Source organism: Lolium perenne, chromosome 1, assembly GCF_019359855.2.
Source record: "Lolium perenne isolate Kyuss_39 chromosome 1, Kyuss_2.0, whole genome shotgun sequence".
Lineage (NCBI taxonomy): Eukaryota > Viridiplantae > Streptophyta > Magnoliopsida > Poales > Poaceae > Lolium > Lolium perenne.
Window position 1 is genome coordinate 210,162,038 of NC_067244.2, and position 12,691 is coordinate 210,174,728.

A 12,691-nucleotide genomic window follows, 5' to 3' on the forward strand; every position below is an offset into this window, starting at 1 on the left:
CTGTATCATGCAGTTACAAGTAAAAAAAATGCATGTCATATTGAGTTTTGAGATGGTGATATGAATTCTTCCTCCATAATAAACCGTAACATGCATTGTATCTCTTTATATCATAAATAAAGTATTGAGCGACATCGTGTAAAGGGTACACTTTGTTTGCATTAGTATGCTCATAAGTTCACCTAGTTCCACCCTAAATTTTTATCTTGGTTTACTTACAGCAATCGTATCATGAAGTTACAAGTAAAGAAAAAATGAGCATGACATATTGACACTTACTACAAGCAAAAATAAAACTCTCAAAAGCTTAATAAACTCTATCTTATCCGATGCCATGACGCGTCAGAAATTCCGATGAACTTCAATGGATACAAGGTACGCGATTTCTTCAGACCTCACGAAAAGGTCAGATGAGATGCTGATACTTATCATATCCTATTTTGTCGCCAACTTACAGCTGTCCCGCATTCCAAGCTAGTAACCGACATCTTCAAGACGCGATCGAAACAAAACGGCAGCTACAAGGCGCAATGTAGTTCCGTCACGCCATGCCATATGCGTTTCTACTCACTCCCGGCGGCAACGGCGTGCTATAAGTTCCCAAAAAAAATCCACACGCAAAGGTCTCGAGTATATCGAAACGGCTACCCCATGCGCCTTTTCCGGCATTGTAATTGTATGTGCCATATATAAATTTTAATTCTGCCATGCTGTTGTGGTAAAGCTAAAATATATAATTTGAATGGGGATGAAGTTGTGGAACACCTCTGCAGCAACATTTTCTTCTTCGAGAGTGACTATTTTCGCATGGACGTGTACTTTTTTTTTCTATGGAATGAGAGTAATAATACAACCTTGTCACCTTTTGGACGAAAATTACAAAGACATGTATGTACTAGTACAATTAACTCCACACTCCAAAGTGAGGACGATGTTGAGCATCAACCGACGGCTCACGTGGTACAGCTCCGCAGCCCGATTCAAGGCCGGCGACAGGGCTGTGGCGGTGTTGCGGTACCCCATGCAAATTTGCCATGCCATGCAGGGGAGCTCCCCACCTGACGCCGTCGCTGACGTGGCGCAGCATCCACAGCTGGATCGCGCACAAGTAACCCTTTCCCCCCAATCCACATCTTCCTCCCACACTTCTCCCTCCCTCCAATTATTTTTCTCTCTGCTCTGCTCTGCACCACCACCATCAGCAAAGCCAAGTGGGCGCAAAAATCCCCCATGTCTCCACCCCTCGCCGGCCCAGATCCCCGGCGAGCCATCGCAGACCCGTAGCCCGACCTACCAAGCTGCCCGATCGATGGGCGGGGAGGCTCCGGAGCCGGGCCGCCTGACCCGCGCGCTGAGCATCCTCGACGGCAGCGGCGTCCCGGAGGAGGCGCTGCACCTGGTGCTCGCCCACGTCGACGACCCGCGCGACCGCGAGGCCGCCTCGCTCGCCTGCCGCCGCTGGCACCGCATCGACGCGCTCACGCGCAAGCACGTCACCGTGCCCTTCTGCTACGCCGTGTCCCCGGCGCGCCTGCTCGCGCGCTTCCCGCGCCTCGAGTCGCTCGCCGTCAAGGGCAAGCCGCGCGCCGCCATGTTCGGCCTCATCCCGGACGACTGGGGCGCCTACGCCGCGCCCTGGGTCGCAGAGCTCGCCGCGCCGCTCGAGTGCCTCAAGGCGCTCCACCTGCGCCGCATGGTCGTCACCGACGCCGACCTCGAGGCCCTCGTACGGGCCCGCGGGCACATGCTGCAGGAGCTCAAGCTCGACAAGTGCTCCGGCTTCTCCACCGACGCGCTACGCCTCGTGGCGCGCTCATGCAGGTACATACACCTTCGCTACTTACTAACTCCTCTTACTGCCTCCGATCTGCGCGCGACTGGCACGCACAAGCAAGCCGGATTTGGGATGTAGTTAGCCACTGGCCGCAGAATCGAGCTCATGTCCCGAAATAGGAGGGGCAATCATGGAGCGCCGATCTAATAACTGCTTTCTCCAAGTAGAAACTACTTCTACTTCTACGTAGGACGGGTGGTGTTTGCCGAAAGTAGCTCCAGATCTGGATGCGACTCCTATCCTATTGTTGTAGGGCATGCTCTCCGTACTCTCCTCCTCGCATGACGACGACACACCATGGTAAATGGTGGTACAATACAAACCATACCATAGCATAGCAGGGTTCGTTGCCTTACACAGTTGCATCTGCATGGTTAGAGTTTCTTGCCTTGTAAGTGTACTGTAACTACTTCGTGCCTTTTGTTTCCTTCATAATAAGTTATTAGTTTAACGTTCTGAGTTTCTGGCTGTTGGTGATGATGCATAAGAGTCCATTTCACAGCATTTATTCCTCTTAAGTAATTTGCAAGAGATCGTCACCAAATCTGGCAGGAACAAAGCATTAGTGATTGACTTGACCGATTCTTAACTCGTCTTCTACTCGAATCGTACTGTTGTACAGCATATTAGTCGTCAATTGTTTGTTGTTGTTGCTGCTGCTGCTGTTGTTGTTATACCAGTTAATTCTAGAATAGGAAGAACTATTATGTAGTGTCAGGCTGACTATATTTACTACATGATTTTACCTTTTCAAAATTAATTATAGTTTGCTGCATGGAGTTTGTTGCCTTGTAAGTGTACTGTAACTACTTTGTGCTTTATGTTTCCTCCATAATAGGTGATTAATTTAATGTGCCAAGTTTCTGGTTGTTGATGATGATGATGATGCGTAAGAGTCCATTTCACAGCATTTATTCCTCTTATGCAATTTGCAAGAGGTCACCAAATCTGGCAGGAACAAAGTGTATGGAACAAAGCATTAGTGATTGAAATGGCCAAAGCTAGCTCGTCTTTTACTCGAACTGCACTGTTGTACTTGTACAGCATTAATAGTCAGCTGTGTTGTTGTTTCTGTTATACCCGTTAATTCTAGAGTAGGAAGTATTATGTAGTGTCAGGCTGACTATATTTACATGAGTTTACTTTTTAAAAACTAGTTATAGTTTCATCATTCTGACAAGGTAGCATTGGATACGTTCTATAAACAAAACTAGAGTTATTAAAAAGAACAGTTCATTTCGTTGTTGAGTTCATTCAGATTTCTGAATGAAACAAATGGAAGTGTAAGAAACAAAGCAGTAGTGATTGACTTGACCAAAGGTAGCTCTTCTTTTACTCGAATCATACTGTTGTACAGCATTAATAGTCAGTTGTTTGTTGTTTCTTTTATATCAACTAATTTTAGAATAGGAAGCATTATGTAGTGTCTGGCTGACCATATTTACGTGAGTTTACCTTTCTAAAATTAGTTATAGTTTGGTCATCCTGACGAGGTAGCGCTAGAGTTACTAAAATGCAAAAAAAAAAAAAATCCAGTTTTTTCCGTTGTTGAGTGTACTCTGTGGTTTCATTGTTGGGTGTATCCTGAATGAAACAAAAGGAAGTATGAAAATCAAACCAAAGAGCTATTTATGGCTGTGCCACAATTTTAATCCCTCTTGACGTATTCAGTGCTAAAACAGGTTCCCCAAAGCCCAAATTTAGTAACCTATAAATGCTTTGAACGTTTCATACATGGCACTTAATAAATTGCAAAGAGCAGATTATGTTGACTTCACTTTAAAGACTAACTAATCAACTGGCCAGCAAAAGCTCAAAAACAATTTGGGCACTAGAAAATTATTTTTTGTTTATCTAAGCAAGCAATACATCTCTTACTTAATTGGTTGACATTTGTTTTCCATGTTGCTACAACTTAATTGGTTGACATTTGTTTTCCATGTTGCTACAACTCGCCGCGTTTGGGATTATGTATGCTGCCATAAGTACATTTGTTTCCCTTCAGTGCACTTCTTTATTCTGTGACCACCCTATTTTTCATGCTTTGGTGCATTGGTAGCATCTTGATAAGATCACTGCGCTAACATGTTGTATGGAATTCAGCAGATCACTGAGAACTTTGTTTCTGGAAGATTGTACAATTACTGACAACGGCACTGAATGGCTCCATGACCTTGCTGCCAACAATCCTGTTCTGGTGACCTTGAACTTCTACTTGACTTACCTCAGAGTGGTGCCAGCTGACCTCGAGCTTCTTGCTAGGAACTGCAAGTCACTAATTTCACTGAAGATTAGCGACTGTGACCTTTCAGATTTAATTGGATTCTTCCAAATAGCTACATCATTGGAAGAATTTGCTGGTGCGGAAATCAGTGAGCAAAGGGAGCTCACAAAGTATGCAGATGTTAAACTTCCTTCAAAGCTTTGCTCCTTTGGACTTACTTTCATGGGGACGAATGAGATGCACATAATCTTCCCCTTTTCTGCTGTACTCAAGAAGCTGGATCTGCAGTACACTTTTCTCACCACTGAAGACCATTGCCAGCTCATCGCAAAATGTCCCAACTTATTAGTTCTTGCGGTAATGATGGTGCTTGTACATTGTGTAGATATTTAATTAGTGATTTCATTTAGTTATTGGTACTAATAACCTAATATTACTTGACAGGTGAGGAATGTGATTGGAGATAGAGGATTAGTGATTGTCGCAGACACATGCAAGAAGCTACAAAGGCTCAGGATTGAACGAGGGGATGATGATCCTGGTATGCAAGAAGAGGAAGGAGGAGTTTCTCAAGTTGGCCTAACAGCTCTAGCCGTAGGTTGCCGTGAACTGGAAAGCATAGCTGCCTATGTGTCTGATATCACAAATGGAGCCCTGGAATCTATTGGAACTTTCTGCAAAAATCTCTATGACTTCCGCATTGTCCTACTAGATAAACAAGAGAGGATAACAGACTTGCCACTTGACAATGGTGTCCGTGAGCTGCTGAGGGGTTGCACGAAGCTTCGGAGATTTGCGCTATACTTGAGACCAGGGGGGCTTTCAGATGTAGGCCTTAGCTATATTGGACAGCACAGTGGTATTATCCAGTACATGCTCCTGGGAAACCTTGGGGAAACCGACGGTGGATTAATCAGTTTTGCAGCGGGGTGCCGGAACCTACGGAAGCTTGAATTGAGGAGCTGTTGCTTCAGTGAGCGGGCTTTGGCTCTCGCTATGCTACAAATGCCTTCTCTGAGGTATGTATGGGTGCAGGGCTACAGAGCCTCTCAAACGGGAGGCGACCTCATGCTGATGGCAAGGCCCTTCTGGAACATAGAATTTACACCTCCCAGCACCGAGAACGCAGGTCGGCCGATGGAGGAGGATGGGCAGCCTTGTATCGATAGGCATGCCCAGGTGCTTGCATATTGCTCACTTACTGGGAAGAGGTCGGACTACCCGCAATATGTTGTTCCTTTGCATCCTGCGTGAGTGTAAATACACTAAGCCGGTATCTTCCCGCTATGTTCTAGCCCCTGCCTTTGTCGGGAAATAAGGATGTTTGTATGTGGTTATTGTATGGATTTAGATAGCTAGCTGCTATGTCCTGGAATAAGCGTAAGCGCATGCTATTTTTGCCTAGGAAGATGTATACTACTATGTAACATTGTGCAGGTGCAACTGTGACACTTCTGTGCATTCTCCCCGGATTTGTAACATTGGAAGTGTGTAACTATATAAGCATGCCTGGTTTTCGCAGCCTAATTTTGTTCTCTGTTGTGCATAGATGTTCCCTGGAAAAACCTCTTGGTGAGTCCCATGCTGCATAATCTGTCTTGATCATGATGTGCTCTACTGCTGAAACTTTTGGGAACAGAGCAGGACCATGAGACTTGTAGAAACAGAAGGCATGCCACAAACTGCAGATGCAAATGCAAGGCAGCATTTTGTAGTGAAAACCAAGAGCAGCAGATGAAGCAGCCCATGTTTGGCTTCATCGATGATGAGGTTTGAGTCGTGTCAAGGCATACAGCCCATGTTTGGCTTCATCGATGATGAGGTTTAAGTCGGGTCAAGGCATACTATACAATGCCCTGGATTTGGCATCACTAGGCGAAAAACGCGACAGCGATTCATGGCCGACGGATGAGCTATACAATGACACGATCGAAGTCTAAGCCTGGTGATTGATCAGTAGTTTGGCAGTCTGTACGTGACAGTGACAAGGGTGCCCATGTCACCATCGCCAAAACTGCAGCATATCCGTGTATAATGCACGCACCATAGAATACGGGCGGCGTCTTCGTGTACTCTAAGGTATACATAGGAATATCCGCCCGGATAAAAAGGAAGAGAAAAAATATAGCAACTGGGATCTATGTATACCAGTTCGGCCATGTTGCCGACCGGTCTGTCATCACTCATCAAGCCGATCATGTGCCTTAGCATCGATCGCGTTATATACAATGCACTAAGGATGGTCAATGGTTCTACCAGCAAAGAAAACAAAACCGCAAAAAAAGATGGACAATGGTTCATATTTAACCTTTCTCCGGATATTCACTTTCGATCTCGCTTCAATATGCCCTCTTCATAAAAAGATCGCCCTGCCCATCAGGCGACTGTAAAATGCCAAATCATCAGAAGGCTCGAATCTCACTCGTCCCATCATGTAACAACAATGTTTCACATGTATTAATTTTTCATATGTATATAACAACGGTCTCCTACATTTTTTTGTAGTCGGTCAAAGTCGCAAAATAATGGTGAAAAAAATCAATCAATGGTGCAAAATAATCCTGAATGTAACAATTTGCTCCGTGTACGTAACATTTTCAAAAATATGATATTATTTTGCAACATTTCTCTACAATACTTCTAAAATTTTGCCTAGCACATCCAACATTAGAAGAATACGCATGTAACATTGGTGCAATTTCTGTGAGCATACGTTGAAAAATAGACGTGCCACTTTTTTCATACTAGTACTTCACAACAAAAAAGGATGCACATATGCAATAAATCGCAACATCGTGTGTAACAACCATAAAAAACCACAAGAAATTGACCTTCACAGTCGACAATGGAGGCTTTGACATGGCCGATTCGACTTTGTCGACCACCAATCCGCCACACTGGAAGTCATTTGGAGGCAGACCGAGAGTCACTAGAACCATCCCACCAAGCCAATATTTTCCCATCCGCCATGCCCGTCCATGGCGACATGGGCGAGCTTGGCCATGGCTAGCGCGGGGAAACTCAAGGACCATCCTACAGGGAAGGAGTCCTGAACAGCGGGAAGAAGAGAGGATGAGAGCCACACATGGCAGAGAAGCGGCGGGAACGCGCTGTGGCGGCAACCGTCTAGGTGTAGGATTGCGTGATGGTGGAGCTAGTTAGCCGCGGGAGCTCTCGCGCGACAGCAGTGGCCGAGCAATAGTGGGAGCGCACGACGGCTTCACCGGTTAGTTTTCGCGAGCACGAACAAGTAGGTTGTAGCTACAACCGGCTATCAATTAGTGTTTTCCATTTCAAAATGTGAAAAACCCGAAAAACTATTCCACATACATTTTTCACATTCTATGGTTGGAGTAAAGTTGGCGAAAAACACCAATTCTTGCCCTCCTTATAAGAAAGATAGAAAAAAGTCTCATAGAACCCTTTATTTTACATTGGCCACTCAATAAGTCATCTTATTGAGAAACTAATTAGTGCACACATAGGTTGTTGTGAACATGTCCACGTACACATTTATTTTTTATTTTTAGACATTTCGAAATATTTTTAAATTACATTTTAAGTAAAGGGAGTATATATTCATCCTCGAACTAAAACAATGATCTCACCTTTCTCCTTCCATTTTAAAGGCCTATTGATTCGCAGTATAGACAAAAATATAGGAACTGGAAAAATGTAGGATATTAATGGCATGTCCACTAATAACCTAATGCATTTGTGTGAATCTATTTTTTTGTTCAGTGATTCAAATTGATCGCTTTTGGACTTACTGTATGATATATCTGATATCGTTCTGAACTCGTGTTAACATCCATATCGCTATTTCACGATATATTTATTATGCACTTCAGCTAATTTTTTGTTGAGATGTAAAAAACACATCCAAAGAGGGAAATCCTGTGTCGGCCTCGAGCCCTCGACCAAAGCCCAGTCACACACTGACAAAATCACGCCGTCACACGTGACACCATGCTGGCCATTGTTTTAAACGGTTATCCCAAACCCCAAGTGGCGCGAGCAAACAGATAGACGGTTCGCGTCATTTTCCTCGTGAGATCCTCCGCTCCACCCCATCTTCTCCACGCTCACTCGCTCGCTTCTGCTTACCGGCCACCATGGCGGCAGCGCAAGGCGAGGACCCCGCGCCGCTGTACAAGGACGCGTCGGCGCCGGTGGAGGCGCGCGTGCGCGACCTGCTGGCCCGGATGACGCTGCGGGAGAAGGCGGCGCAGATGGCCCAGATCGAGCGCACCGTCGTGTCGCCGCGCGCCCTCACGGACCTCGCGGCCGGCAGCGTGCTCAACGCCGGCGGCAGCGCCCCCCGCGAGCGCGCCTCCCCGGCCGACTGGGCGCGCATGGTCGACGACATGCAGCGGCTCGCCCTCGCCTCCCGCCTCGCCGTCCCCATCCTCTACGGCACCGACGCCGTCCACGGCCACAACAACGTCTTCGGCGCCACCGTCTTCCCCCACAACGTCGGGCTCGGAGCCTCCAGGTACCCCAACCACCTGACGCTGTATGACACCCATTGACCTCATCGACTCATTTCACCATACTCCGTTGACTTCCAGGGACGCGGAGCTTGTGCGCAAGATCGGCGAGGCGACGGCGCTCGAGGTCCGCGCCACCGGAATTCATTGGGCCTTCGCGCCCTGCCTCGCCGTGAGCTAAATTCAAAACCCTTCCTGGTTAACCGGCGGTGCCTATTTGAAGCCTCCCTAATGTGCGTTTTGGGTTATGTCCAGGTTTGCAGGGATCCGAGGTGGGGGAGATGCTACGAGAGCTACAGCGAGGACCCAGAGATCGTGCGCTCCTTGACCAACATTGTCACCGGCTTGCAGGGCCAGCCACCGGCGGATCACCCTCATGGCTACCCGTTCCTTGCTTCGGTTAGGTAATTCCATTGGCGAGATCTAGCGTGACTTCTGCAGATGCCCATAACCTGTTTGTTGAAATGGCACTACTTGATTTGCAGGGAGAATGTGCTTGCTTGCGCCAAGCATTTTGTGGCGGATGGTGGCACTGACAAGGGGCTCAACGAGGGGAACACCATATGCTCGCCAGAAGATTTGGAAAGGATCCACATGAAACCTTACCCTGATTGTATAACTCAAGGGGTGGCGACGGTCATGGCGTCCTACTCTAAGTGGAATGGGGAGCCATTGCATGGCAGCCGCTATTTGCTCACGGATGTTTTAAAGGGCAAGCTTGGCTTCAAGGTAGTAGAGCATGTGCTATTTGATTGGTATCTTGATGCAAATAGTGACTATGGCCTGCCAAAAAAAGATTATTGACTATGAATTGTGAACATGACAGCGTGTGTGAACTGTTGTTTCAGGGTTTTGTGGTGTCAGACTGGGAGGGTATTGACAGGCTCTGCGAGCCTCGAGGGTTCGATTATCGCTATTGCATTGCACAGTCAGTTAATGCTGGAATGGATATGGTACTAGTTATATTACGTAGTCTGAAAATATAATCTACAGCGACCGGTTCTTTTGCATTTGCTGATCAATCTACAGATTATGATACCTCACAGATTTGAGAAATTCTTGGAAGATCTTGTGTTCTTGGTGGAGTCGGGGGAGATACCAATGTCACGGATTGATGATGCTGTTGAGCGGATTCTAAGGGTTAAGTTCATATCTGGAGTGTTTGAGCATCCATTTTCAGATCCATCTCTACAAGACAGTGTCGGTTGTAAGGTAGGTTATTGTTTCTATGCTTCTACATCTTAACTGTCTCAAATTGCATATTTCTGATGATATACGATAAACTAAATTGTTCAACTTTCAGGAGCATCGGCTGCTGGCTCGGGAGGCCGTCCGAAAGTCTTTGGTACTTCTGAAAAATGGCAAGAATCAGAAGGAAACGTTCCTTCCATTGGCCAAAAATGCAAAAAGAATACTCGTTGCAGGGACACATGCTGACAATATCGGATATCAGTGTGGTGGGTGGACAATAGCATGGCATGGAGACAGTGGAAAGATAACTCTTGGTAAGAAAAACTCGATTTTATTTCGTATTACTTTTTAATTCGAGGGAGTATTTACAATTACCTTGGTACTGAAGAAACTGTTGCTCATCGGGAATTGTAGTTACCAAGTAGTTAGGGATAATGTATGCCCAATTTTAAACTGCCATGATGCCTACAGATGTGAAGCTGTTGCTTCTAAGTTGAATTTTAAGGTGTTTGCAGTGGATCGTTCAAGTATTATGTTGTAGTTGTCTGTTTATGGACTGAAGGCATTGCCCCGCTTGTACTGAGTGCCAAAATAAAATACAAGAGACACTGGGATGGTAATTTATCAGTGCACATCCAAACAATCGCTGAAGAAATGCCACAATGCAAGCTACCATGAACAGTTGCTGACCATTCATTTCAAGCCATGCACCACTTTTAATTAAATTATTTTTTCTATTTATTAAAAATAGTTTCATCTAGTACAAGTAGCATAAAATCTGCACTCTGCACAATATTATGTTAAGAAACAGACATATGATATCTAACGTTCTAAACGAACAGGTACAAGCATATTGGAGGCCATACAAGAAACCGTCGGAGTGGAAACTGAAGTTGTGCATGAGCAAAACCCAACAGAAGCTATCCTTGAATCCGGAGGCTTTTCTTATGCAGTTGTTGTTGTTGGCGAGGTTCCTTATGCCGAATGGTTGGGAGATAGAACTGACCTTAGTATTCCCTTCAATGGTTCCGACCTTATTAATCGTGTTGCTAGTAAAGTCCCTACCCTAGTGATTGTGATATCTGGAAGGCCCTTGGTCATTGAGCCACAAGTACTGGAAAAGATAGATGCTCTAGTTGCTGCCTGGCTACCTGGAAGTGAGGGCATGGGAATTACTGATTGCCTGTTTGGAGATCATGATTTTGTGGGCACATTGCCTGTAACGTGGTATAGGTCTTCTGATCAATTGCCTATAAATGTAGGAGATGTTAAATATGATCCCTTGTTCCCTTTTGGATATGGGTTGAAAATGTTCAGAAGGGATGAAGTTTCACCGTGACCTCATCCTTGGTTTAGTTATACATTTGAATCGTAATGTTACATATGTTGTACCTGTTGAGTGTTGGGTTATGTAAAGGACAAATAATGTAGTGTTGAGAATTATGGTATAAGGTGTACAAACCATGTTTTCATATATATTCTTATATTTGAGTTGCTTCTTCAATCACTTAATCATAAATATTTAGTTACTAGCCTCTTTAATTGAGTATTCCATTTTGGTTCGCTCATGTTACTTTGTATCGAAGGAAGCTAAATGAAGCAAATGCGAATTAGTCTACTCTTGTCATTTACTGTGTCAGTATATCATTGTAGGGAAGTTCAGGGTGATAAGTTGGAGAGTGGACTGATGATGAAATGAACAGAACAATAAGAAATAATTGTCATATTGAATGTTGCTGAGCACCTAGCTGAACCTGTTTCTTGGAATCATCTTTTCTTATAATGGTAAAGGATGTAAACACAGGCTGCAGAGCAAAGCGGAACAGTATCCCCGTACGGAACAATACACCAAAAACGATCAGTCCAGAGAAATGGGGTGCTTCCAGATTTTGACAATTGTCTATTTATGATGAGGAAGACATACTGGAACTCAATGGAAACTAATTTTATGATATGTTTTCGAATATTCAGGTTCTTGCCATATTGCTCGCTGGTTGTCTTATGTAACACAAGTTTTAAAAGATTTGCAAGCTGGTCCAAGATGCATCAGTGGGTAACATTTCTGTACACAGGATTTTCAGATAAAAAGCAAAGAAAACTGTGTGGAGGAGGAGGCGACAGGTATGAATTCGAGGTATAGGGATGAGAGTAATAATCAGAAAATATATGCTTAATTGTACAGATCAAGGCCGACTACCAACAGGATGCCCGCCTGGACTTTCATTTCTTGCTGAGAGGTGTATCCAATAAAATATGGTAATCTCTGGCCCAAACTGGTTTCTGCTGGGCCTGAAACAAAGCTTTTTTTTAAGAGTAGCTTATCACGTGTACCACGCGATCTGGAACAAAGTTCTCTCGAGTTAAAATGCATGGGCATATAGTATTGCCAATTAGATAAACTGAACAGACAATGCTTGCTGCTCAGAAGCATTACTCATAAAATTTCCATTAAATATGTGGTATACTGTGAAAAGCTATCTTTCCTTGCACTATGTATTTTGTTTGGATGTTAGTATTAGAACTAATCTACTGATGCGATTTTCCCTTCCCTTGTTTTTTCATTGAATATATTATAGGATAAAGTAGGAATTGAGGTATGTGATGCTCAACTTTTTCTTTTCTTATATAAGCCAGATGCCCATGAACTATTTACCTGGTTTTAGAGAATTCACAGATTACACTGCAGCATGGAATTTCATAATTTGTAGTGACATCAAATTGCTGCTCTGGTCAAGCCTGTATCTGAGGGGTTCCTGGAAAACGTTTCTTGGAAGTAGTATTTGAACAACCATATTTGATACTTGTATCCCTTTCTTGATGGAATTCTAATGGTAACCTCTTCCTGTTACATATTAGATGTACGATTCAATTGGTTTATTTGGCCACATTCGGGGTTTATGCATATGTATGTTACCTTCATCTTTGTATTGTGAGCTGTGGAGTTACATGTGG

At 44.6% G+C, this 12,691-nt stretch overlaps 2 protein-coding genes across 3 annotated transcripts; both read left to right on the forward strand.

Annotated features, from left to right (window-relative positions):
• Nucleotides 1-1,126: 1,126 nt before the first annotated feature.
• On the forward strand, nt 1,127-5,585 carry LOC127322756 (coronatine-insensitive protein homolog 1b). 2 transcript variants are annotated; one of them, XM_051351179.2, is made up of 3 exons: nt 1,127-1,821; nt 3,938-4,415; nt 4,503-5,585. In XM_051351179.2, exons 1-3 carry the CDS (start codon nt 1,310-1,312, stop codon nt 5,310-5,312), a joined length of 1,800 nt encoding a protein of 599 aa, XP_051207139.2. In that variant the 5' UTR covers nt 1,127-1,309; the 3' UTR covers nt 5,313-5,585. The 2 variants fall into 2 exon arrangements, with proteins under 2 accessions (XP_051207139.2, XP_051207143.2); XM_051351183.2 differs by having other exon boundaries at nt 3,941-4,415.
• Nucleotides 5,586-8,071: 2,486 nt separating this feature from the next.
• On the forward strand, nt 8,072-11,243 carry LOC127322773 (uncharacterized). Its single transcript, XM_051351190.1, has 8 exons — nt 8,072-8,553; nt 8,630-8,720; nt 8,804-8,952; nt 9,034-9,277; nt 9,397-9,501; nt 9,578-9,760; nt 9,852-10,053; nt 10,582-11,243. Exons 1-8 carry the CDS (start codon nt 8,174-8,176, stop codon nt 11,076-11,078), a joined length of 1,851 nt encoding a protein of 616 aa, XP_051207150.1. The 5' UTR covers nt 8,072-8,173; the 3' UTR covers nt 11,079-11,243.
• The last annotated feature ends 1,448 nt before the right edge of the window (nt 11,244-12,691 follow it).

What these genes read in the sequence shown, in the direction of transcription:
- LOC127322756 (XM_051351179.2), top strand. Translation starts at nt 1,310, where the DNA reads ATGGGCGGGGAGGCTCCGGAGCCGGGCCGCCTGACCCGCGCGCTGAGC. An exon ending in CTCGTGGCGCGCTCATGCAG is followed by an intron (nt 1,822 to 3,937) that starts GTACATACACCT and finishes TATGGAATTCAG; the next exon opens with CAGATCACTGAGAACTTTGT. An exon ending in CCAACTTATTAGTTCTTGCG is followed by an intron (nt 4,416 to 4,502) that starts GTAATGATGGTG and finishes ATTACTTGACAG; the next exon opens with GTGAGGAATGTGATTGGAGA.
- LOC127322773 (XM_051351190.1), top strand. Translation starts at nt 8,174, where the DNA reads ATGGCGGCAGCGCAAGGCGAGGACCCCGCGCCGCTGTACAAGGACGCG. An exon ending in GTCGGGCTCGGAGCCTCCAG is followed by an intron (nt 8,554 to 8,629) that starts GTACCCCAACCA and finishes GTTGACTTCCAG; the next exon opens with GGACGCGGAGCTTGTGCGCA. An exon ending in CCTTCGCGCCCTGCCTCGCC is followed by an intron (nt 8,721 to 8,803) that starts GTGAGCTAAATT and finishes GGTTATGTCCAG; the next exon opens with GTTTGCAGGGATCCGAGGTG.